Source organism: Cercospora kikuchii (assembly GCF_019650295.1).
Source record: "Cercospora kikuchii DNA, contig_00005, whole genome shotgun sequence".
NCBI lineage: Eukaryota > Fungi > Ascomycota > Dothideomycetes > Mycosphaerellales > Mycosphaerellaceae > Cercospora > Cercospora kikuchii.
Window position 1 is genome coordinate 3060262 of NW_025408586.1, and position 25582 is coordinate 3085843.

Genomic DNA, 25582 nt, shown 5'->3' on the forward strand with positions numbered 1-25582 from the left:
GGGCACGCCCACGCGACGCGACACAATCCCGAATGCGTGTGGCGAGAAAGTGGTGAACGTCTGATGAGATGAAATGGGAAGTCAACGAAGTGTCTGTAGTATCGCTAGGCTCACGCTAGTAAAGCTTAACTTAGTCCCTCGATGTATCACACACATTGAAGGGAATGCTGCGCAAAGAGCTGTGCGTCCCATAGTGTATCACAGGCTCAAGCGGCGTGATGCTGGGGATTAAGCTATAGGCTTTACGACAAGAGATGTGCACATAGGCATTTGTGGATTGACCATCTTGGCTGAACCTGCCTTGCCCGGGCTCGGCTGATCGGCGAAAATTGCGCCGACTTCCGATGACTTTTTCAGATGGCAAGGCCAGCTCCATCGACCGCAACCTCACGTTACGATCTCCTGTACAGCAACCATGAAGCGCAAATTGAACGAGAATGATGTCCCTGAGCCTACCGCGAGCAAGAGCGATTCCAAAACATCCGCCAAACCCACCTTCGCCGCCCTCAACCTCGACGCCCGACTGCTGCAATCCGTGAACAAGCAAAAGTTCAGCGCGCCGACCCTTGTGCAGTCCAAGACGGTTCCTCTCGCGCTCTCAGGCAAGGATGTACTCGCTCGTGCGAAGACTGGCTCGGGAAAGACTCTCGCCTACCTTCTTCCCACGATTCACGCCATCCTGCAACGCAAAGCTGGATCACAGAAGTCCAAAGCCACCAACACGCTGATTCTCGTCCCGACAAAAGAGCTTGCAACACAGGTTACCAAAAGTGTGAAAGAAGCGACGACATTCTGCGCGTCGGACATCAAGTGTGAGAATATCACACGGAACGAGGATCAGAGCGTTACAAGAGCAAGATTGACTGAGCTGCCGGACATTGTGGTTGCGACGCCTGCGAGGGCGAACCAGTGGGTCAATAGCGAAGTGCTGAAGCTTGAGGGACTGAAGCATCTGATCATTGACGAGGCGGATCTGGTGTTGAGTTACGATGGGGAAGAAGATTTGCGTGCGCTGGCCGGCTTACTACCGGATGGAGTGCAGAAGTTGATGATGTCTGCGACACTGAAGACAGAGATTGATACATTGACAAGCTTGTTCTTTGCCGAAGGAACAAAGCCGGAGATTTTGGATCTGAGTGCCGAAGAGGCGAAAGAGAAGGCTACATTGGCACAATATACATTGCGCACCGCGGAGGACGAAAAGTTTTTGCTGATTTATGCGATCTTCAAATTGCAGCTCATTCGTGGCAAAGTCATCGTTTTCGTGGCAGATATCGACCGCTGTTATAGGGTCAAGCTGTTTTTGGAACAGTTTGGAATCAGGAGCTGCGTGCTGAACTCGGAGTTGCCAGTGAACAGCAGACTGCACGTGGTGGAGGAATTCAATCGAGGAGTGTACGATATCATCATTGCGGCAGACGAAGGCGAGGTTGTCGGCAAGGAGGAGGGCAAGAAGCAGCAGAAGGTGGAAGAAGTTCAAGAGGCGGATGAAGAAGAGGAAGAGGTCGAGGGTGATGCTGAAGCCGAGCCTGTTGCTACAGAAGATGCTGCGACGAGACCTGCAAAGAAGCAAAGACGCTCGAGAAAAGATCGTGAGTATGGCGTCTCGCGTGGTATTGACTTCAGGCACGTCACTTGCGTGCTCAACTTCGACCTTCCAACGTCCAACAAGTCCTACACACACCGAATAGGCCGAACAGCAAGAGCTGGTCAATCAGGCATGGCATTGTCGTTCTACGTCCCCAAAGATCTCTACCGCAAGCATAAACCGACCAGCATCGAGCAATGCGAACACGACGAAAAGGTCCTTGCAAAGATCGTATCGAAACAGGCAGAGAAAGGCTCTGAGGTCAAAGAATGGGGCCTGGACTGGACCAAACTTGACGGTTTCCGCTACAGATTAGCAGATGCACTCCGCGCTGTCACTCGAATCGCCGTCCGCGAAGCACGAACCAAAGAACTCCGCAACGAACTGATCAAGTCTGAAAAGCTGAAACGCCACTTCGAAGAGAATCCCGACGACTTGCGACATCTGCGGCACGATACAGAAACGCATGCGGTCCGCGCGCAGCCGCATTTGAAACATGTTCCGGAGTATCTGCTGCCGCAAGGAGGCAAGGCAGCTGTCGCGAAGGATGTAGGATATGTTGGAATGAAAAAAGACCGAGTGAATGGCATTCGTAATCGGAGAGCTACGAATAAGGCGAAGGGAAGGGGCAGGCTGGCGAAAGGCAAGGGACATGTGGATCCGTTGAAGAGTCTGAACGCACGAGGGAGAGGAAAGAAGTAACCGGAGCTAGAAGCTGAGTTTTCGGTGTCGCACACGTAGCGAAGATAATGAGACGGCATCGGCGAACTCTTTCTGGTTCCAATGGTTCTGAAGCATCAACATGTGAGCCGCTCATCAGGATTTCTGGCGTACCATCTCATGAATTTCAATTCGTTATCCTTGTGTCGAGCCGAGCTGGAGCCTCCTTTGCTGCTCAGCAAGCACACTCTCGAGCAGAATCTTGATACTAGAGTCGGAAAGCGCCTGGAGCTGATCAGCGGTTGGGTTATCTGGATCGAGCACTGGCACCTCGAGCTTCTGTTCATCGATGTACGTTAGAATGCGGCCGGGTCCCAGATCATCGACCTCTTCAATGCGTTCTGCGGAATGGCCTTCGGCTACCGATGACGCCGTCGATCGCGCTTCTGTGGCTGCTCTAGAGTTGCCGTAGCCAGAGTCAGAATCCTGGTCTACGTATTTCTTGAGATTTCTGGAGTGGAAAGGCGGCGCTGGCGTGTTAGCCTGGACGATTTTACTGTCGGTACGGCCTTCGGTGCCCTGATTACCGATGTCGGGCTCCGTCTCACTTGTGGCGTGTCTTTTGATCTCCACACTGGCTCCTTCTTCCTCGGATACGATCGCCAGATCCTGAGAATGCTGGTCGTGCCCTAAGATGACATTATGATGATACTCAGAAAGCAAATGCAGGCACGAACTGTGAACCATGCCAAAAGCTTTGCATTTGATATTCATCTCAATCGTGTACACCTTTCCAAAGTTGATTCTGGCATCGGCTGGAAGTGTTTGTCCTGGGTCGTCAGGGACTATACGAATGCCGGGGTCAAGCAGTTTGCGTGCTTCATGACTCCGCGGCTGTGGTTGTACTAGACCTGTGTACACGATAGCCTGGTGCTGGCTTCTTGTCATGGATGCTGATCCCCGGAATGAAAGGATTGGCACCGCAAGAACGTGGCCAGCATTGCCATTGACCCGATTGACAACAACGAATCTGCGAACCTTGGCATAGACCCGCTCGTTCAAAGCGTCTTCCAAGAGGGACTGCGGTTGGAAGCGTGGCTCGCCAGCAGGCTCTGCCCATAGAGCCATGAAACAGCGACCCGTTCTGAAGAACTTTGGGGACCTGAGTTTGAAAGCGCTGCCGTGCAGTGAAGTCGAAGGCTGATCTCCCAACGTGTATCCTGACGGCAACCCTCGCTTCGGTTCAAGATCAACCCGACCGTAACGTAAAGTTTGGGACACCAAACTCTGTCGCTGCATCGTGTCGAGTGCGAGATCTAGATCTTCAGCGCCAGGCGGCAAGCGATTCGTGTCAAGTTCCAGAGCTGTCAATGCAGACTCAGACATCGGTGGCCACATTGGACCGCTCCACTCGTGGTCTGGGGGCGATTCTCTGTAGTTCGGGACGTTTGAACCGCGCCCTGTTTGGAGCACAGATGCGAAGGCATCTGCACCTTTCGTCGGATTGCCTGTCCCTTCGAATCCAAGCTTGGCAACATCTTCATTTTCATCTTTCCGTACTTTCGGATCGGTTCCAGAATTCTTCAAGGCGTAGCTATACTGCAGCTTCAGCATTCGCGTAAGACCGCTAATCGTTGAAGTCACGGCGTCTAGTCTTTCGACTATTTCACGAGTGGCAGTTTCATCATCGTCTTCATCCGCGCTCGTCCAGTCGCTACCACTCTCTTCCTCTTCCAATGGTCGCCTGAAGCCATTGACCACTGCCAGTACTGAATACGTCAGCAAATCGAGGTTTACAGTCAAAAAGTGCACCCGCTTACCTTCGATCAAGTCTCTAGCAAGTTCTTTTAGGTTTGCCAAGATGTTGCTTTTAGCGATCCTAAGAGCTTGTGATGGATCTCGTTGGTAAGTCTCGTCGATCACGCTGGATAAATCCATGCGCCAAAGTATGAATCGAGTGCGCTCCTCATCCCAAGCATGTTTTGTAGTTCCTTGAAAGCTGTCGTCTGACGAGTTTCCTTGAATCGAGTGGACGATTTCATTCAGAGAAGACTCGCACGCAGCAGCGTGCTCGTGCAACAACGCCACCGCGGGGTCGGCAATAGGAGGTTCCATACCTACGCATTCTGTACTCATTGGTAGGAATCGACTGCGACACGCCAAAGAACATATATGTTGCCTCTGCTGCTGACAGGCGATCCCAAGCTACCTTAAGCGACTGCAGTACACAGCCACCACCATCTGCAAGGCTGTGAGGGGCGGCCTCGGTTGTCCTGTCATCTTTCTGCGGTGGGGCGAATTACATATGTCTTGCAAACCCATTCACTCGTGAATATGATACTACCATGGAGGTCGCTGGCGTTGTCCTAAGTGCCATACCGATATGCGTTCTGGTTCTGGAGGGTTGGGAGGCCACGGAGCCACGGGTGAAGGCCTTTTGGAGAGCTCGTATCGCAATCTCAAGATACGCTCGCGATCTGAGAGCTCATCGCGATAATCTCGAAATCGCCATCAAGACATTGCTGCATGGGTGCATGTCTTCTCAAGAGATCGAGTCGTCATTCGAGGATGTGCTTAAGAGGGACTGGACTCATCCCGACCAAGCCGCACTTGCGACAACGCTCCGGGCAAGACACGGCGACAACTTCTCACTTTTCCAGTACGGCATGTTGGATATCTGCGAAGACGTCAGGCAAATCATGGTGCTTATGGGAGTCATTCCCAATGATTCGAAGGTGAGGACATGACTTCCCAAATGCCTGGTAGGATCAACTGAATGATGGAGTTTAGCTCCTTGGGCATCAATTGAATGTTGTACTTGCAACAAACAGTCAACCAACTCAGAGCTCCACGATATTACACACACGATTTCGCTTGCTGCTCAAGGACAAAGCCATCAAGGCTGCATTTATTTCACTGGCATCCAATATTGATAGCCTGATCAGTCGCCTACGAAACAACGAAATTTGGCAACAGCATAGGAGAGACGATCAGGCAATGTCGATATCAGCTGCTGCGCAACGCCGCAGGAGCCACCTCCAGGCTCTGGGGAACACCCTCAAAGCTACCACACAAAGTGCTCAGCCACCACGGACTCTTGATTTCGCGATCTTGCTGGGTGAACCCTGCAGAGACGAGAACGATGCATCGGAAGCGATGCGGTAAGCGTTGACAGTTCCTGAGCACACAAATCAATCGCTGACCATGTCTTCAAGCTATTTCGCGGCCTACCATGATCGTACGAATTGGAGGAGAACTATCTTCCATGCATCTGACACGATTGCTGCACACCGTTTAAATCAGAGTCATCCGCCGAACCACACTGTAATCTCAGATCTCTGGCCTCATCTCCAAGGAAACCACTTTGAGTGCTTGGAGCTACACCTGGATCTGCGAGGGGCCCAACAGCTGACTGGCTTCTATCGAACGCCATACAGAGTGTCATATGGCACTCCTACAAGCTCGCTCCGCATGTTGCCAGCACGTAGTCTGCTTGGACAACACATATCTCGTCCTCGGCGTCTGAACATGGCGGCTACCATCGCTTCATGGATGGAACTTCTCTACGGGACGCCACTAATGCCGGAAGCCTGGGATCCAGATGATATCAAATGCATGGACTTTGGCCCAACATCGACTGACTCTCTGTGCCTTCGCACAAAATTCGAGGCAATACTCACAACATCTTCGTAAGATTAGTGGTCGCGACTGTGTGAGACATGAGTAGCTGACCTTGAATCTAGAGCACCATCAAATCAATCGATCGGTACTGCTTTACTCATGCTTGGAATAGTCCTCATCGAGTTGTGGTCCAACAAGCCCTGCATAGCCTTACAGAACGCTACACCACGCTCCTCTGAGAATCTAGGGAGGATTCTGAACGACATGATGGCTACAGAAGGCAACGATCTACCGATCAAGTACTCCAGAGCTGTGAGCGATTGTTGGAGACTAGCACACAGACCAGATGCCTTCGAAAGAGAGTTTCGAGGATTGGTTGAGTCTGTGGCACAAACAGCTGCCATCTTCTAATCTTCAACTCCATCACATCTCGAAAAGCTTTGAAAGGTATATGGTCAAATATTGATCAAATTAAAAGACTACCTGCATCCACGTCTTCAGCTCTCCCTCCTCGAACCCTTCTTCACAGCATCCAAATCATCCCCATCACCCTCCCTCTCCACCTCCACAACCTCCACCTCATGACTCCCCTTCAACTCCGACAACACAACCCAAGTCGGCGCAACACAAAGCACCGTAATCCCAAAATTAATCCCAATACTCACAAAATGGTTCGCATTCCCCTCAGACTGCATCGCCCAAGCCACAGTCTGTCCCAACGCCTCCGTACCACGCAAAATTCCCGTATGATAGCTCAAATCACTCAAATCCGTCGCATATTGTCCCACAAGCCAGTAAAGAAATTGCTGGAAAGCTTGGCCACCGAATTGCCAGAAGAAGACGAGGGCGTAGCTTTTGTTGAAACCGGGTGTGAACCAGTCCCAGACGGGAGATTCGGTCGCGTCGTAGAATTGTTTTTGGAGGATTGTGGCCCAGATCCAGGTTCCGATGAGGATGGTGATGATGCATGAGAAGGCGGTTTTGGCGCGTTTGTTCATTGAGATGCGTTGGTTGTCGAGTAGTGTTGCGATGATGAAGGAGCTGAAGATGCCGGCGAAGTTGGTTAGGAAGCTGGAGAAGGCGCGTGCTCGGACGGTGAAGTATGTTGTGAGCCAGGTGCTCATGAAGCCGTTGTAGAAGTAGCTGATGAAGAAGGCGGGCAGTAAGAGCAGGATGCGGCGGCTGATGAAGAGCTTCCCAACTGCTTTGAATTCAGCTCCCCAAGTTGCGGCCCTTTGGGATACGATCCTGGTTCCATCTTTCCGCCAGACTTTGTGCGCAGGTGACAGGCAAAGTGCAATCGGAAGGCCAAGGCACATGATGACGATGAAGACAATGTATGTCGTGGAAGATATAGATCCCGCGGTCTCTCGATTCGAATTCAAACCCAAGTTGATCGCACCGCCCACGATAGGTCCTGCGGCTTTCGCTGTCTGCCAAATGGCAAGATAGAACGCCCGATCTCCAGGTGAAGGGAATCCAATAATGATCGCAGCTTCGGCAGCCCAAAAGAATCCAGCAGAAATTCCACAAAGAGCGCTTCCGAAAAGCATGAACCAGGTATTGGCGTTGACGTTGTTCGTGTACAGTCCAGCACCATAGAGCGGATAACCCACAGCTCCCAACGCCAGCCCATACTTCAGCCCAATACGGTTATTGATTGCACCTGCGGCCACACAAACCACAGCAAAGAGTCCATACACCAGAGCGTTCGCTGCTGAGACAGCATACGGCTCAGCAGCACCTCCGGCCCCCAACCCTCCAAGTGCATCCCACATGCCCGGTGCAGTAAAACTCACACCACACGCAACCAAAATCTGGAAAGGCACAGATCTCCATATCGAGCGTGAAGGCTGCACCACCTCTCCTCCAGCATCCATCGTCGAAGCCATCCCGTTATTCAAGCCCCAGTCCAGTGCTTATGTCTTGCTTCGTCCAGATATGTGTGTGCTGAGAGTAAGAAATGTCTAGACCAAAAGAAAGTAAAAACCTACCATCATTGTAGTATTATATCAAACTCGGCTTTATTCACAACCCCGTGCACGCATCTCACCGGCTCAAAAAAATCGTACTGTATGATGGGAAGCGAGGAAAAATTGTCAAATGGTTTCCAGTTGAGGTGGGTCGGGGGTCGAGCACGCCATCGTGGCGTGGCGTAGGGTAAGGGCTCGCGTATACATATGGCGACGAGCCGCAGAGTTGATCGGATGTCTTGTATGCTTCATAGCAGAGTATTAGACAGTAAGCCGAGGTCTTGACTTCGGCTGTTCATCGCTGCCAGAAAGTGAAGCAGCCACAGAGCTCAGCTGAAGTGCTGAGCTGAGGTGGAAGGTACGCGGAGCAAGCGGAGCTCCAACGTCGATTGGTGCCTGAGGCCACAAATGACGCGTAGACCAGCGTACACCAAACGCGCCATCACACGAACGACTGGTACCGATACTACTAGACGCGATCACGCAGACGTTTCTGTAGATGTGCTGCATATGAGAGCAGTTGTACGAAGCCGAATTCGTGCGACTATACGGTCATTGAACTTCGGAAGTGAAAGAGGGGAGAGCCGTTTCGAGTTTCGTGACATTGTTATATGGCTAGCTGAATTGTTCTGCCCGCCATATCCTATGCAAGTTCACACAATAGACAACAAGTATGAGACCTGATCAAATATCCGACGTGCCTACCATGCCAGTAGCTCGCCATTATCTCCGGCCGATTCGGATCCCCCCGACACATCCATACAAATCTCTTCCATTCTTCGTCTATGCAAATTCCAGTATGGGCTGTCCACTTCCTCAAGAGTCGAGCAATTCAACAAGACTTCTTCAGGAAACATCGTTCAAGTGTACAGGGGCGGGGTACTGTGCCGCCGTCTTCATCGTGCTGCATCGCCATAGCGACGTCTAATGGCTCTTGATATCACGGAGGAAGTCCTTGATGTCAGCCTCAATCTTGTGCTCGAGCTCGGCCATCTTCTCCGACAAGTCGGAGGCCTTCTCGGAGATGGTCTCCTCGACGCGGTGGACCTTGTAGCTTCCCTGCTCGACGATGTCGCTGTAGTTGGAGATACCACCGCCGTTCCAGGCGAGGATGTTCTTGGTGTTGCTTGGGACGTCGGAAAGGGCGTCCTCGGTGGCGATGGAGAGGAGGTTGGCCTTGAGCTTCTTTGGCGTGATGTCGGCAACAGCATAGGCAGAGTCCTTAGCTGGCTGGAGAGAGAGCAGGTAGGCGAGGAGACCAGCAATGTGAGGAGAGGCCATCGAGGTACCGGAGATGGTGTTGATGGCGTGCTTGCTGCCGATCCAGGTGGACTGGATGTTGAGACCTGGAGCAAAGATGTCGTTGCACTTGCCGTAGTTGGAGAAGTAAGCGCGCTCGTCAGCGAGAGTCGAGGCACCAACAGTGACGGCGTTCTCAGCGGCAGCTGGAGAGTAGTTGCAGGAGTCGGCGTTGTCATTGCCAGCAGCGACAGCAAAGTGGATGCCGGCATCAACAGCGGCGTTTACAGCTTGGTCGAGGAGAGGAGACTTGCCACCACCCAAGCTCATGTTGGCGGTAGAGCCCTTGAAGCCCTTTCTCTTGCCCTTCTTCGCGATCGAGACCTGCTCAGCGTGCGATTCGGCGGCGTACTCGACGCCCTTGACAACATCGGACATAGAGCCGGAACCGTTCGAGCGGAGCACCTTGACAGCCTTGACATGGGCCTTCTTGGCGACACCGTACTTCTTGCCGGCGACTGTGCCGGAGCAGTGAGTTCCGTGGCCGTTTCCATCCTCGTCTGCATCACCAGAAGGGATGGTCTTGCCCCAAGATGCACGACCTTCAAAGTCGACGTGGTCAACGTTGGTGCCAGTGTCGATAACGTAAACATCAACGCCCTCACCGCCGTGGTCGGCATAGAGGTACTTGTTGAAGGTACCGAATGATAAGCTATCTCGGTGCGAGATACGGGCAAGGCCCCATGGAGCGTTCTTCTCGATCTCTTCAGGCTCGCCGCCCAAGGTGTGGACTTCTTGGTCTCTCTCAACCATTTCGACCTGTAGACACACGCCAAATTAGCTTTCGAGTTCAATACCGGTAATGACGAAGCTGTTTCAAGCTCGGCCGTGCACCGTGATGGCTGCCTGGCTGGCCGGTGGCGAGTGCGAACTCACATCTGGGTGTCGGCGAATCTGCTCAATGGTCTCCTCATCGAAGTGACCCGAGTATCCCAGCAGGCTTCCTGCAATGTTGTATGTGTGCTTGAGACCGTGGAAGATCTCGTCCACCATGGGTGTCTGCGAGCGCTTGCGGAGCTCGGTCTTGGCCGATTGCGTCGAGAAGTGCAGGTCTTGCACCCAGTCGTGGTGGTCGGCGGCGAGGTTGGTGGTGACATGCTTCTTGAACTTGATCATGTAGCTGTTGGGGATCTCCTTCGCGTTGGTGGAGCTGATGATGGGAGCTGCATCGTTGTGGATGCTGTCGACCACGACTGGTGACGCGGCGACCACGGCGGCCGCCGACAGGCCGAGAAAGCCCTTCATGATGGATTTGCTGTAGAAGCTGGTCTACAGACGGATGAGTGTTGATGAGATGGATGAGAGAGATGAGGAAGAAAGAGGAAGAGAGTCGAGTGTGAAAGCGAGGAGCTGTAGGAAGCACGAGCACGACAGCTCTGGAGTGGTGCCGCGTGACTCTCTTATCGCACTCGTCATTCTGGCCCGTGCACAGCGCGCTTTCCCCAGCAACGCGGCCCAGTTAGTCCCGCCTCCGGCCTAAACGCCTCACTGCTGCCTCTCACATGCGGCGCTGTTTCACGTAATGTATGCAGCCACCGCTCGAAGGCGCTTGTCAGGTGGCTGTTCACCTTCCTCGCGCCAAAGCACCTGCCATAGTGCGCACGAACTGTTGGTCGCTGTTGCAGCGCGCGCTTGTTGGCTCTGACCTCACTTGCCGACCGAGAATAGATCCACGGCTTGGCGCCGTCTCTGCACCTCGAAACGCGCAGGAGCCAGGTCGTCTCCATCCATACCATCTCCCACGACCCGACACTCCGGATACAGACAGAGACAAACCGACCGAAGAGACATTGAATGCTGCTCACATGGTCTGATGTTTGCCGCGCCTCGCCGTCCGCCATGCCAGAATGAACCCGCGTCACGTTCCCATGCAGTCCTGGTGCCTCAGCCGCAACAATGGCGCTGCGCGTAGGCCAGACCGGGCGACTCAGATCCGCGTCCAGAGGCCTCAACACCGATGAACAAGCCACCGACACCGCTGCACTGATACGCATCCTCTTCGTCCAGCCTGATGCGCCCGACGATGTCGAGTTTGCTCGTGTGTCAGAAATCGCGGCGAAACTGCGGCAAGACCTGCTCTCGCAACCTTCTTCGAAAGATACATTCCGGCACGGCGGCGGCTTTCAAAGAATTCTCCAAGTACTTCGCAATGTCAATCTTCGGCTCAGTTCACCGCAAGATAACGACCTTGCTCTTGCAGCAGCGTCTGCGTTGTTGCAAACTCTGTTCCGCCTGCTGACGGAAGCCTTGGCTGGGCACAGCGGCAACGAGCGCTACTTCATCAACCATGCAGAGGGCTGGCCAGCGGTGCGAGAGTCTCTGGGAGCGACACAGAAGATCTTCGTCGACGCTGGCTACATTGAAGGTATCGCCACTCTGTATGACAGTTTGCTCGGCTGTTCCTTACGCCATTCCACGTTCGGACTTTTGGCTGCACAGGTTGGTGAAGTTGCTCAAGCAGGTGGCGATGATGGCCAAGCGATAGTCCAATCTCCAATTCTGGAAATCCCTTCGGCTTGCGCAATAGCTCTCGAGCTCGCGCTTGAGGCCACAGGAAATTCTGCGGCCAACGAGGATGGACATCTCATGCGTTGCGTTACCGCACTCTTCAGCTTTGTCTTGAGCGTTTCCGACGCGAATGTCCGAAGTGCTGTATCTCTGTGGAGGACTGACATTTTGACGAAGATTTTGAACATTCATCTGAGCTGCCCCCGCAACACTGAGTTCGCCGAGCTGATTCGAGCGCTGGTGCTCTCTATTGGAGGCTTCGGCCTCACAAACATCGAAGACGTGCACGCCCTGTTCAGGAGTGCAGCCACTTCTGATATTGCGCGCCAAGATCTCCTCTCTTTGCTGCGGAGCTCGAAGGAGCCTGCTTATGTTCAATTTGATATAGCTCGCCATGGCTTCGCGGCCATCGAGGTACCGAGCCTCCGCTGGGCATTTCCTCCGACACAAGGATTTTCGCTCACAGCATGGATCCGCATTGACGAATTCGATGCGCGTGCACACACAACTTTGTTTGGCGCTTTTGATGCGATGCACGCCTGCTTCGTGCTTCTCTATTTGGAAAAGGACAGTCACCAACTAATCCTCCAGACCTCAATCCGAGCTGCAAACCCGAGTGTGAGATTCAAGTCCACCCAATTCGAGCCTGGCAGATGGTATCATGTTGCGCTGGTCCAGCGTAAGAGTACCACCGACCCGAGTCAGAGCGTTGCGTCGCTTTATGTGGACGGTAATTTTGCCGAGCAACGCAGACTGCCATATCCCGAAACACCAGACGAGGCAAGCAAGTCAGATCCGACGGGCCCGAGGCGTCACAGACCGGTGCAGGCATTCTTCGGCACTACTCGCGGTGTTGCCGCTGATCCCAGACCGAATGTGGTGACGTCCCGGTGGTCACTGGGCCGCGCGCATCTGTATGCGATACCACTGTCAGATGAGTTTGTGGCAGTCCATTACCGACTCGGACCCCGCTATTCCGGCAACCTCCAGGACTGTCTCGGTCCACTGTTGACATACAGAGCCTCGTCGGAGCTGAACCGCCACAATGAGATTCTGCATCCGGAGAAGACTGACAAATCAGACATTGTTACTGCTACTGAGGTCAGAGGCAGTGAGGTAGCACCGGAAGCACGTTTGTATCTTACGATCACACCACATGCGATACTTGACTTCGATGCGCCCGATGCAAAAGGTCAAGGCGATGGAGCCGAGCTCGATCGCAAAGCTCTGGTCCGTTACCAAAAGCTCACACAGTCCGCGCGAGCAGTAGCAATCAACACTGCTGTCGGATCTGTAAATGACGCTTTCGCTCGCTCCTTCGGCACCGGTATCCTCATTGGTGACCCCGTAGTAGTTGTGCCTCGTGGGCTTGATGATGCCACTTGGTGCTTGTCTGGCTCCCTTTCTGTGTTGACAAAGCTGCTAGAAAGCGCTTCAACAAAACAGGCATTCTTGCAGGTCGTGCAAATTTTCTTCGACTGTGTCAAAGATAACTGGCGCATCAGCGAGGCAATGGAAAAGGGCCATGGTTTCGGCACACTTGCAATCATCATAAGAGAAAAGCTCGGCATCGAACTCGGCTCGTCCCAATCTACGCGAAGACCATCGACAATGCTCAACCTCGAGGATCGCCAGTCTATGCCCCGCGAACTGCTGGAATTGATATTGGACTTTGTTGGCTATCTCAAAGACTCGCCTGAGCAGTCCATGCTGGTCAACCCTATGGCATATCGTGTCCTTTTGATTGACTTCGACACCTGGCGTAGATGTGACATTGAGACGCAGCGACTCTATTATACGCAGTTTGTCGACTTCATCGTCGACAATCACAATGCGTCTTTCAACCAGAAGCGACTGACTCGCATGCGTTGTGTGAAGAGGATGATCGAGGCACTCAAGTGCGAGGAAATCACTCCAGACGCTGCACCAATCATGATCTCGGCCATACAAGCATTGGTAGATGGTCATTCGGCGCAGGCCATGTACCGAGAACTGGCCATGTTCGTCGCTTGGGGGCTTCACGATGAGCGTGCGTTGCCCGTGGCGCCTGCCCGCGGCTTTCCTGGTAGTGTGAGCGTTCGTCAGAAGGCCGGCTGGACGAGAAGTGCGCGCAATTCGAGACCTTCGACTCCCGGAGGGCCTCAGCAATCGCTGCCAAAACAAGGTCTGCAGCGCTCCGAGCTTGCGGTGCTCGTCTTGAAACTCCTGGCAAATATTGTCGCGCAAGATAAGACAACTACGAGCATTCGACGGCTGATCAAGGCAGTGACTGGTCGATGGCTTTTGCATCTGCTCTCGGAGAGCGACATTCGGGTCATTGAATTGACATTGAGTATCATCTGCAGAGCATTGTCTAGTCTTGGTCCTGACTTCAAGGCACCTTTCACAGACAAAAACGGAGCATTTGTGATCATGAAAGCCAGACTTAAAGCATGCTGGCGGTCGCCGTCGATTTGGTCCCTCGCTTTCGCCATTTTGTTCGGTCGTGACGTACCGCTTGACTGGCTGGGCGAGGAATTCACAGCTTTCCATCTGGTCGAATTATTGAGTGTCGACGATGAACTGCGCATCGGAAATTCTGAGATGCTGCAAAGTATCTTTGCAATGTTAGAAGCAGGTCTGCGAAAGGTAGCGTCTGACGACAACCCAGATGAAACGGAAAGCAAAATTCTCAAGAATGTCATTCAGTTCCTCGGAGAACTGTATGACAGGAGCAGCGCTTTCCGAGACTTCGCCTCCAATTCGCGCTACCTTCAAGAACTTCTCTTTGTTCTGTTCCCATTACTCGCCGGTACAGACAGACTTTCTGCCGACATGGAGCTGCAGTCAGATGCACTGTCTTTCAAGGGCGAGGAAGTGAGAATGCGACCTCACTCAAATTCCGTTGGCGAGCGACCACCGTCTGTCCGTAGTCTAAACATTCACGACAGTGAAACTGGCAAGAGGACACCTTCGCCGAGGGCTGCAAACCGAGTGCCGGCACCAAGAAGGATATCATCTTTCGTGATCGTCAACGATCGGCTAGCTGCGCCGCCCACACAGTTCAAGGCTCCAATGGCACCTCAGAACGGTGCCACGGTCAAAATCAACGTGACAAACAGTCTAGTCGAGAGTCTGCTCGAGCTGGGCATCACACTTTTCATCGACCAAGTCTGCTACAAAGACAAATTCAGCGGCATTGGTGTGTTCTTAAAAGTGCCACCAGGTTTCAAGGAGCACCAGGCCTATTTCGAGTCATATGTACTGGTTCATGCGCTTTCGCAGCTTGGTAGCCATCTCAGGCTGAATCAGCAATTACTGGTTGAGACAAGAGTGTTGACGAACCTGGCTCGGTATGCTCAGCACATGGCCGAAGCAGTGGCAGAAGGTTGGTTTATAGATGGTGCTCAACCACTCTTGGACTTCACTGGCGAAATCTTGGAGCACCTGCAACGACCCGAGATTGCCGAGATGAAAGCCGTGAGGCTATGCAGCCAGTCTACCACCGCGATTCGTGTCGTCTTCCTCAAAGCCACTTTGTGGAGGCTGGCAGAACTCAACGAGGATGCCAGCGAGAAGGATGTCAGCACTTTCCTGGCTAAGATGACATTCTGGCAAACCATTCTCTTCTCATCGGAGAATCACGAGTCGACTTTCACGAAACTGATTTGCTACCTTCTCTATCACAAACTGGTATCTGCAGTCAAGTCGGTCCGGTTGGCTGCTGCGCAGCTATGGCGTATTGTGCTAGTCCAGAAGCCGACCGAGACCGCAACGATGCTTAGCAACACTATGGGTCCAGAAAATCGACACCTTTCCACTGGCTTCATGAAGCTCGCCTCTATGGATGACGAGGACTTCCTGAACTGGGTGGATCGCAATCGGGACATGCTAGATGGTGTCTTCTACGCATCGCTTAGTAAGCCATGGGAAGACTTTGTGCAGACTGAAAATCGAAGCTCGGAAGAGACGACCAAGAACCGACTCAACAAGAGGAAAGACAAGCTGAAGCAATGGCAGACAGAAGAGACGTTATCGGACGATTTCCTCAACCGATACGAAGTGTCCACGAGTCATTGGCGCGCGAATGTGCATGCACAGGAACGTGCAAAGCTGCAGCGCGCACTGCAAGACCATCACGAAAACATCAACCAGCTTATCACAGCGTTTGCGAAGATCGAAAACTCCGTCAAACAGGCCTGTGGCTTGGACCCCACTCCAATCAATCGCTGGCAGCTGGATGAAACGGAGGCTGCCAATCGCATGCGCATGAGACTTGTCCCAGAAGCTGCTGAGTACAAGCCGGCATTCGAGCCACGAAGGAAAGGCTCGCAGCGAGCATCAAAGAGCATGCTGTCGGTCGACACACGTTTTCGTTCACATTCAGAGCCAGTTGGAGGCCAGCCACCTTCGACACCAACCATGCCGCTGGCGCCGATCACTGACGGGTCTAGCGAGCCAATCGAGTTCGTCGCGGACAATGGACAAGCGCGACCCCGTGGCGACTCTTTATCCGAATCACAGATGCTTGAGGGAGGTTTCGAAATGGTTGATGATCCAAAAGAAGACGAAGACGGCATGATCGAAGACAAGAATCGCAAAGTGATGACTAGTCTGCAGCGCGGGGATATGGTGCAGCAATTGTATAATGTCTCAAGAATCGTGGGCCTCGAAGCCTGTGAGGGCTTGGTGGTGATCGGACAGAAGTGCTTCTATATGCAAGACAATTTCTTCCAGCGCTCCGATGGCGAGATTGTGAGCGTATCGCAAGCGCCTGAGGACGAACGCGATCCATACATACAACTCATTTCTGGGAAAGACGTTGGAATCCAGCGCACCAAGCACGCAGTCGGCGATCAAGAGACACGTCATTGGACCTGGTCGGAAGTCCTCAGCGTTTCAAAACGCAGGTTCTTGCTCCGAGATGTCGCAATTGAGGTCTTTTTCAGCGATGGGAGAAGTTACCTCATCACTTGCATGGCGTCCAAGGTCCGAGATGACTTGTACAATGCCATAGCGAACAGAGCTCCGCACATTTACAGCTCGTCATCGGTGGCGAGTGAGGACTCTTGGCGACTGGATACTCTTCGCAACCCAGAGGAGGCACCCAAGAACCTTGGATCGAAGTTCAACAGCCTCTTCAACTCGGGACCAACGCATGCTGCCACGAAAAAATGGCAACGAGGAGAAATGTCGAACTTCCAATATCTCATGCTGGTCAACACGATGGCAGGCCGAACATTCAACGACCTCACGCAGTATCCAGTCTTCCCTTGGGTACTGGCAGACTACACAAGCGATGAGCTTGATCTGGAGAATCCTCAGACCTTCAGAGATTTCTCAAAGCCAATGGGATGCCAGACGCCTGCCCGAGAGGCGGAGTACAAAGAAAGATACAAGCAGTTTGCCGAGATGGATCAGAATGCACCCTCATTCCATTACGGGACCCACTACTCCTCAGCCATGATCGTCAGCTCTTACTTAATTCGATTACAGCCTTTTGTCCAGTCGTACCTCCTGCTGCAGGGTGGCAACTTCGATCATGCGGACAGACTTTTCGACTCTGTTGAAAAAGCTTGGCAATCGGCGTCTCGAGAGACCATGAGCGATGTCCGCGAGCTCACACCAGAGTTCTTCTACCTGCCAGAGTTCTTGGTCAATATCAACAAGTATGACTTTGGCGCAAAGCAGGTATCTGGAGAGCTCGTGAACGATGTGAAGCTGCCAAAGTGGGCCAAAGGTGATCCACACGTCTTCATTGCCAAACACCGGGAAGCACTCGAGAGCCCTTACGTCAGCCAGCATCTACCTGACTGGATCGATTTGGTATTTGGATACAAGCAGCGCGGCGAGGCAGCGATCGAAGCCACGAATGTCTTCAATCACTTGTCCTATGCAGGAGCGAAGGATCTTGACAAGATCGATGACCGCGTTGAGCACGTAGCCACTATCGGCATCATCCATTCATTTGGACAGACGCCGCATCAAGTCTTTCAGAAGCCGCATCCAAATTCCGAGGCAGACAAGCAGGCTGAGCCGAAGCTCGACACTCTGGCTGAGACGCTTGTCAGGTTGCCCGAGCCTGACATGAACACTGGCGAAAAGGTCTCAGATTTCACGCTTGCTCCATTGCACGGCCGGATCCTAGCCAGTGGGCCATGCAAGCTGAATGTGCTTCCTGAGTGCACGCGACATATGCAATGGGGCTTCGCAGATAACAGCATCCGATTCTTCTCATCGCAGAGCAAGCGATCTATGGGACTATACGAGAACACCCACGTCGGGCCAGTGAACACTGCGACTTTCGTGGATAGCAAGACCCTAATCACCGGAGGTCAAGACTGTACGATTGGAGTCTGGAAAATTCACCAAGCCAAGGACGCCATCGAGATGAGTTCCAAAGCTTACCTCTTTGGTCATCGAACTTCCGTGACTGTCCTTGCTGCCAGCAGAGTTTTCAGCACGCTTCTCTCCATTTCCAGCGATGGCCAAGCTCTTCTCTGGGGCCTCAATCGCTTCAGCTGTATTCGGGTCCTTCTCCCCCCAAGCAGCGGCCCATCAATCCAAGCCGCGAAGATCAGCAATGTCTCAGGCCACATCCTGCTCTGCCGCGGCGGCACAGTATCTCTGTACACCCTCAACGGCCACCTCCTCGTCGAGCAAAACCTCTGTGAACGCGAAGACGAATCGATCCTCTGCTGTGCATTCTACGAAGCACAAGGAAATGAGTTCTTGCAGCGAGAGCTGATCTTCACGGGTCATGCCCATGGTGTGGCGAATGTTTGGGCTCTGACGAACTTGAGTGATGGGAGCTGGTATTTGCAGTTGGTGAAGAGGTTGCAGCAGACGGATTTTGTGATGAGAGAGGGGAGTTCGAGGGCAGGTGTCGCGAGTGCGAAGGGTATCACGGCAATTTTGCCGAGCGCTAGAGAGGTGTGGACAGGTGATGAGGAGGGGAATGTGTGGAGGTGGGAGTGTGTTGTGAGGGCTGGAGGGAGTGGTGGGGGAGGTGGTGCGAGGGGAAGTCGAGGATGAAGTGAAGTGAAGGCAGAGTTTAGCGGTAAAAGCATTCATGTTCAGACTCAAACGCGCTGTGGTTGCCGTATCGCATGGGGTGTGAAGTGAAGCGGACTTTTGTTTGCTCGCTCCTGCCGATTTCCGTACTAGCTTGCCGGCATGCGCGGCGGACAAGGCGGGCGTTGCTCTTGCTGCAAGGCTCTTGGCTCTTGACGTCTTTCCATCTCCATCTTTTCGTCGACAACAGCAGCACCACATGGCGACCAGCGCCACCACGCAATTACGTTGAGGAATCCCGCGCACCAGAATCAACAAGCCAGAGCACTTCAAAAATGGCGCCACCGTCGACGCCAGACAAGTACCCGCCGCCGTAAGTATCGCCCTCCCGAATCTCTTCGCGGCCTTTGCAACTGAATTGAAACAGCGAGGCGTTCGACAAAATCATCACCATCAACGTCGGTGTCAAGACTGAGGACGCCGTCGAGGGCACAAACACTTTCAAAGTGCACAAAGGAGTCCTGTGCTTCTATTCCGGCTACTTCGACGCCTGCTTGAACGGCCAATTCGCCGAAGCATTCCGCGGAGCAGTAGATCTGGCAGAGGACGACCCAGGGACTTTCAAGCATTTCGTCGCCTGGCTCTACACTAGACAATTGCCTCTCAACCACGAGGCCGAGACCGGAGGCGGGCAGTGGCAGTCCATCATTCGTTTGTGGGTTCTGGCCGACAAGCGTGAAGTGCCGTTGCTTGCAAATCGGTGTATCAATGCTCTTCGAGAGCTCATCGCCGTGCGCTGGGAGGTGCCCATCAATCGACTAAAATTCGTTTACGGCAACACAACTCCGGACTCCCCACTCCGCCGATTCATCATCTTCTACATTGCTGTCGCTTCTGGTCTTCAAGTGAAAGACGAACAGAGACAAAACTTTCCAGCCGATGCTCTATGGGACATGCTCAAGTTGTCTTACAACAGGGATACGAGCAAATACATGTCCTTCGATGAGATCCTGGCCATGGATTTGTGCCAGTACCACCAGCACGAGAAGGATGTGCGCTGCCCACCAGAGAGCACGGCGCATATCAAACGCAAGACGAAATCTTGAAGCCAAGAGACGGCACTCAGGCGGAACGGGATCATGAACGCGTGAGACTCGATGAGGATTGGCTTCCATTCTGTCACTGGGGCTCTGTAGACGAGAAAACGGAGCGTACTTGTTGATGATGATAGGCCACTCTATGACCATACGGAGCCAGTCGCATATTCAGCTCAAGTGTACAGTTGTAGACACCACGGACTACCCCTGTAAGGCTGAAATTCAGTGATGGAACAAGGAAGATTGAAGCTCCTAGAGCGCAAAAAGGACACAGATAGTTCTGTGAAGCCATCAGTAGGGAAACCATATAATACGTCCTTGGTGAGCTTGACCTATCAGTCCTATCTCAGCTCCGTCCTGCGTGTGAGCCTTTCAGTCTCTCGGTTTGCTTCGTTCGCAGTCCCAACACAACACGTTTCGCTCCACGCCCGCAGCTAGGATCCATATCACGCGGATCTGCAGAGAGCATTCCTCAAAAGCACTGCACTTGACGCCTTATCAGGAGAGGGCCATGTCGCTGCCCTACGCCGACTCCTAATGCTATATGACTTGCACAATCCCCACCGGGCTACAGACCCGGGCCCATCGAGTCGCACTCAGGAGCTTCCAATGTTCACTGCTCACCGTTTGTCTACCAATTCGAAAAATCTTGCGATGATGGACATTCGTTGCTCCACTTCATAGCACCCAAATCCAGCCTCCATCTCCACTACACGATCGATGAATCTCATCACATTAAGATATCACAACTCTAAGATCGTTCTCGACCAAGTCTCAACTAATGAAATCTCATATGTTCTGGAGCGAAATTTCCACGACACATGCTGACGTTGAACTCTACGTGCTCGGTGAATCTTTATTACAACTGCAAACTTTCCGACGACAATGGAGATGGAGCAGATGAAAGGCAATAGCGAAGCTTCTGATAAATGCAGGTATGCATCCGGTAAATTTTTAAGTGTGGTTTCGACAACGGGGCAATCAGTGCCAGTCCGCGACGAAGGCAGATCTGGATCTCGATATAGATCTGGAGCTAACGACTGCCTTGAACGCTTGGTCTTGAAGCTTGAGAAGACAACAGAAGCTTCGATAACAATCGACAAGGTGCAAGATTGTTCTTGTATCTAAATCTCAATAGCTTGGTCTATCGGAAGTGAGAGCATGACGTCCAGCAGTAGGAGGAAGTTAGCACACTAGCAACCGATAGACAGGAGACTGAAGTACTCGTAAGCGCAAAAGCAAGATCAACGTCATGAGAAGGGGAAGCATGTGGCATTTCGGCCCGTAAGGTACTAGAGCCAATCCAGCAATAAATCTTCACAACAACATCAATCAAGCTTTCGCTACTGCAATCCCTCCACATCTCCCTCGCATGCCCTATCTTTCATATGAGGACATCCTGGTCGCCCAATTTACAAGTGCTTGATCCGGCGTGAAGTGTTCCCCAGATTTTGCGCGACTGACAAGTGATGTCCTTGACCGTTGCTGACTTCAGACGCTTTTGCACCCGGCCCGTGATCGGCGTCTTCCTTCCGCGCGCTCGGGTCAACGTCAACGTCAGCGGTATTCCCCGTCACAGAGCGAGTCATGAAGGAGATCTCATTTCGAGAGATGCACCCAAAAATGCTCCAGGAGATCATACACGTAAAGACTGAACTGTTTCCCAGAGATTTCTTCATATCAACGTCGAAAAGCAGCTGAGAATGTTGCACCCTTTGCAGCTGACCATGTACGCCAGTCCACATGGCAAGCTGCCTCGCTTACAAGCTATGCTGATCGCAGTGGCTAAATCGAGCAGAGTTTGGCCGACCGGCGATTGCCAAGAGTGAGAAAGAGTCGTACGTATTTTCGCGCGGTGACATGATGTAGGATCCTCACTAGCGCTGGAATCCGAAACCGCTCAGTAATGACGATTGTCAGCTAGAAGATTGAAATGGGCATCACTTGTAGGTGGTGTGAAAGCGCTAGCTATGTTCCCCAGAGCTGTCATTCGTGCGGAGAAGATTCCTCGTCAAGGGAGTCATTGGGGAGTGTCCCAAGCGAAGGGGTGAGCAACGCAGTGATGGAAGTCAATAGACTAACAGGGTGATATTGATGTATATCGTTGCACCGCACTTGCGTTTTTCGAGTCGTGATGAGCGTTGTGGAGTGCGAAGTGTAAGATCTCACTTCATGCAGGTCGCTGATGAAGGGCTGATGAGAGGACGTATGCTGCAGTCTCTGGGGCCGTAGCTGTGTAGAGTCAGGTAGATCAACCAGGAGCGAGGCGATGTAAAACCCTTTACTGTCCCCAGTTACTTCGATTCTCCCCATCAACTGCCTGCCTCTGCTCCATCTGTTTGTTTGTGGAAAACTCTCTTGTCCCTCTTTTGAATCAGCTTCGGCACCTGTCACTCTTTTACACAATGAAGACCACATCTTGCGTTCTCTGCTCTTTGGTCGCGCTGGGCGTCCATGCTGCGCCAATTGTGCAAGGTATGTGGAATATTTTCAGACCAACAGGGCAGATGCAAGGAGCTGGGTCGATTCTAACCTGACCATCAGTGCCACAATTGGAGACTGTGACAGGAGTGGTCAGCCCAGTCCTGAACACAGCCACCTCCGCAACTGGTCCCGTGGTTGACAGTGTCTCTGGGGTTCTCGGAAGGCGTCAGCTTGATGCCGTCACAGGCCTAGTCAGCCCTCTCGTCGGCACAGTGTCGTCAGCCACTCGCCCGGTCACGGACACTGTTTCTGGCGCGCTGGGAAAGCGTCAGCTCGAAGCTGTCAATGTAGCTGTGAAGCCTGTCCTGGACACCGTCTCCGGAGCACTTCAAGGCGCCTCGCTCGACGCCGTGACTGGCAACCCACTTGTCGGTTCTGTTTCCGGTGTGCTTGAGAAACGTCAGCTCGAGGCTGTCAACGGAGCTGTCAAGCCTGTCGTGGATACCGTCTCTGGCGCCCTTGAAGGAGCTCCACTCGATGCCGTAACTGGCAATCCACTTATCCAGCCAGTAGTAGAGCCGGTCTCTGGTCTACTTGGAAAGCGTCAGCTTGAGGCTGTGAATGGAGCTGTCAAGCCAGTCTTGGATACCGTTTCCGGCGCCCTCAAGGGTGCGTCACTTGATGCCGTGACTGACAACCCACTCGTCGGCACTGCTTCCGGCGTGCTTGAAAAACGCCAGCTCGATCAAGTCACCGATTTGGTCGCTCCTCTTGCCGGCACAGTTACCACAACTGCTGGACCTGTTGTTAATGAGGCCGCTGCACCTGTCCTGAGCACTGGCGGCCAGGTCGTTGGTACAGTGACTTCTGTCGTCTCTGGGAAGCGCCAAGTGGAAGCTGTTGAAGAAATCTTGGATCCTGTCCTGGACACAGCCTCGTCAGCAGGAGGCCCAGTCTTCAAGGCTACCGGTCCTGTCCTTGATACAGTCTCCGGGGCTGGCGGCCCTGTCCTTGACACAGCTGGCTCTACTGTTGGTCAGCTTCCAGGTGTCCTTGGTGGACGCCTTCCTACTGTGGGCCGTGAGTCAATTGCATTGCGAAATAACTGTGGGATACGTGCTAATCAAAGGATATCAGGACGTCAATCCAGCCCTGTAGGAGGTGTAGTCAACACTGTCACCGGACTTCTGGAGAACGTCACCGGTAGCTTGGGCGAGATGCACACCATGGAGGATAATGCAGGCGGTCCGTTTTCGTCGACTTTCGTGTAGGACTTGATTGACAAGATCACAGATGCTAGCCAGCAGTCCACGGATTCGAACGACGGACCACCTTTCGCTCCACTGTCAGCCTCCCCGTCCGAGCAACTCACCACCACCGATGAGACTTCATCTGGTGTGCTCATAACCATCCCATCTGCCATTCTGTGACTTATGCTGACTCCGTGAACAGTTCCAACGAGTCCTGAAGGCCAGAAGGCTGCAACATTCGGCCCTGTGTCGACTAACGAGGGCGCAATCGCCGCCCTGTCCGAGTTGGCAAAGCAAGCATGAAGGCGTGACTTTCCGGCTTCGAATCAGTAGATATCGTCCATGAAGTCAATGACTTATTGGCCAGATGTGGCGTTCAAGACTTGCGAACAGACTTCTGCTTCCCAACACCAACCACGGCGTCAGATGCGTAAGAGTTGATTCGCATGGCGGGTATATTGTCAATCTGCGACAAAGCAGCTAAGATTTGCTGCTCAACAAGAATCTTTCTTCAGCTTCACAGTGTATTGATGTATCTGACGCCAATGGCGTCCACCTTCCTGGCGCGCATTGCTTCAAACTGTTGCGCAGTTACTTCTCTTGAATGCTCCTTCGAAGAACGTGATGAGAAGGACAATCCTCGCGCAGATGTAAAGAGGCAAGATTTCGGATCCCTTCCCGTGACCAAAAAGCGCCCCTACGCGAGATCTTGCAGTCGACTTGTTCTGAACCAGTATGCCGCCTTGCTCTGCCAGCGCTGAACTTGAGATCGGGCCTGTCCAGGAGTGACGGCGAACGAATTCTGCGCGTTCACGAATGGTCGGGAAAGAGCTTATACTGGAAGCAAATGTCCTCCCACGACTTGCGCTCAGTCTTCGTCCCATCCCTAGACCAAAGAACAACTTTCGCGCTCTTCTGACCAAGCACTGTCTTGCCATGCTTGTGAAACCACATCTTAGGCCAAAGCTGCCATCGGAGACCCTTGTGCGCTGTCATGTGGAATATCGGAAACGCGTGCTTGGTTGCCAAATTCGCACCGATCTTGGTCCCTCCCCAAGTCTGGCCTGTGTCGCCGCCAAATGGCTGCGGCAGATCCTTGAAATCGTCGAGTGGATCTCTGAGCTTGTCTCTGATGGAATCGTAAGTTGTCCAGAGAATGGAATGCATGGAGCTCCATGCTTGTTGGGTGACCTGCCCCTCATAGTCGATCGTGATGCCGTGCTCGACAGAATCGCCAGTTGATTGCAGAAATTCTGACACATGTTGAACGTCCGGCACTTTCAGCGTAGCATTCCCGCCCGCAAGCCGTGTGCGTGCTCGTTCTTGCTCAGCCCAGACGTCTTGAGTAGTGCCTTGGTCTTCAAAACGCCACTCATAATCTGGTCGATAGCCACTCTCGCTCAGCTTCAGACCGCTGCGTAACAATGCCCTCAGATTGTCGACCGGGCCCATGTACACGCCTGTGTTTGCCCACTTCGCGTGCGCGGCACTTCCCTCTTTCGTCGGCGTATCAGAGTTCGGGTCGCGCAGAGGTGAATCCGGCACACAGCTACAATAGGGACGTGTCTCGTCTGGGTAGCAACTTTGATCGGCGCCGAACACAATGCTCGAGCGAACAGCACGGCCTCCGCTGTCCAAGCCCAGAATGCCCCTGGCGGCTAGGCGAGCATTACTCTCTTGTAGGACTCTGCGGTAGCGTAGCTCGACAAGCTGTGGAGGAAGAAGCAACCAGACATCGAATGCATCAAGCATTAAGGCAAGATCTTGATCAGCCGAGCGAGGAAGGGACTCTAGGTATTCCAGTACCACAACAAGCTTGAAGATTCTCTCCTCCAGCTGCCTTGCTCTACCGGCAGAGATTCCTGCCAAGGTGCGTTTCTCCGGCAGTCCAAGGATGACAGGTCCAGGGTAGTCTAGAATGACGGCCGAGGCCAGTAGCTTGCAGGTCTCATTGGAGACTTCTGTGGCTGGTATCAGAAGATGGCGTAGTTTTCCATCGCCCTCGACCTGTTCGCCATGGTACCCATAATCGTGGGCTCCTGTCAACCATTGTGAGTTTGTTCGCACAGCCTTGGCGCGGCTCCAGAAGTACACTCCAAGAATGCACAGAGTGAGTAAAAGCGCAGTCGCGACGCGTCGTTTGCGCTGTAACATGACGAGCCTGGCCGC

The 25582-nt window shown here is 53.0% G+C and overlaps 9 protein-coding genes across 9 annotated transcripts; 5 read left to right on the forward strand and 4 right to left on the reverse strand.

Moving 5' to 3' along the window:
* Window positions 1–415: 415 nt before the first annotated feature.
* On the forward strand, window positions 416–2290 carry CKM354_000892500 (ATP-dependent DNA/RNA helicase; the record flags this gene model as incomplete). The annotated part of the gene is made up of 1 exon (XM_044804324.1): window positions 416–2290. One exon carries the CDS (start codon window positions 416–418, stop codon window positions 2288–2290), a length of 1875 nt encoding a protein of 624 aa, XP_044660259.1.
* A 153-nt stretch (window positions 2291–2443) lies between these two features.
* On the reverse strand, window positions 2444–4363 carry CKM354_000892600 (uncharacterized protein; the record flags this gene model as incomplete). The annotated part of the gene is made up of 2 exons (XM_044804325.1): window positions 2444–4017; window positions 4069–4363. 2 exons carry the CDS (start codon window positions 4361–4363, stop codon window positions 2444–2446), a joined length of 1869 nt encoding a protein of 622 aa, XP_044660260.1.
* Window positions 4364–4593: 230 nt separating this feature from the next.
* CKM354_000892700 (uncharacterized protein) lies at window positions 4594–6280 on the forward strand (the record flags this gene model as incomplete). Its single annotated transcript, XM_044804326.1, has 4 exons — window positions 4594–4983; window positions 5039–5409; window positions 5464–5937; window positions 5992–6280. 4 exons carry the CDS (start codon window positions 4594–4596, stop codon window positions 6278–6280), a joined length of 1524 nt encoding a protein of 507 aa, XP_044660261.1.
* Window positions 6281–6366: 86 nt separating this feature from the next.
* On the reverse strand, window positions 6367–7749 carry CKM354_000892800 (uncharacterized protein; the record flags this gene model as incomplete). Its single annotated transcript, XM_044804327.1, has 1 exon — window positions 6367–7749. One exon carries the CDS (start codon window positions 7747–7749, stop codon window positions 6367–6369), a length of 1383 nt encoding a protein of 460 aa, XP_044660262.1.
* A 1017-nt stretch (window positions 7750–8766) lies between these two features.
* Window positions 8767–10386, reverse strand: CKM354_000892900 (uncharacterized protein; the record flags this gene model as incomplete). Its single annotated transcript, XM_044804328.1, has 2 exons — window positions 8767–9900; window positions 10018–10386. The coding sequence occupies 2 exons, from the start codon at window positions 10384–10386 to the stop codon at window positions 8767–8769; spliced, it is 1503 nt and encodes a 500-aa protein (XP_044660263.1).
* A 651-nt stretch (window positions 10387–11037) lies between these two features.
* On the forward strand, window positions 11038–18663 carry CKM354_000893000 (uncharacterized protein; the record flags this gene model as incomplete). The annotated part of the gene is made up of 1 exon (XM_044804329.1): window positions 11038–18663. The coding sequence occupies one exon, from the start codon at window positions 11038–11040 to the stop codon at window positions 18661–18663; it is 7626 nt and encodes a 2541-aa protein (XP_044660264.1).
* A 314-nt stretch (window positions 18664–18977) lies between these two features.
* Window positions 18978–19748, forward strand: CKM354_000893100 (uncharacterized protein; the record flags this gene model as incomplete). Its single annotated transcript, XM_044804330.1, has 2 exons — window positions 18978–19015; window positions 19070–19748. The coding sequence occupies 2 exons, from the start codon at window positions 18978–18980 to the stop codon at window positions 19746–19748; spliced, it is 717 nt and encodes a 238-aa protein (XP_044660265.1).
* A 2396-nt stretch (window positions 19749–22144) lies between these two features.
* On the forward strand, window positions 22145–23716 carry CKM354_000893200 (uncharacterized protein; the record flags this gene model as incomplete). The annotated part of the gene is made up of 5 exons (XM_044804331.1): window positions 22145–22214; window positions 22284–23243; window positions 23301–23408; window positions 23457–23558; window positions 23616–23716. 5 exons carry the CDS (start codon window positions 22145–22147, stop codon window positions 23714–23716), a joined length of 1341 nt encoding a protein of 446 aa, XP_044660266.1.
* A 507-nt stretch (window positions 23717–24223) lies between these two features.
* Window positions 24224–25567, reverse strand: CKM354_000893300 (uncharacterized protein; the record flags this gene model as incomplete). The annotated part of the gene is made up of 1 exon (XM_044804332.1): window positions 24224–25567. The coding sequence occupies one exon, from the start codon at window positions 25565–25567 to the stop codon at window positions 24224–24226; it is 1344 nt and encodes a 447-aa protein (XP_044660267.1).
* Window positions 25568–25582: the final 15 nt, after the last annotated feature.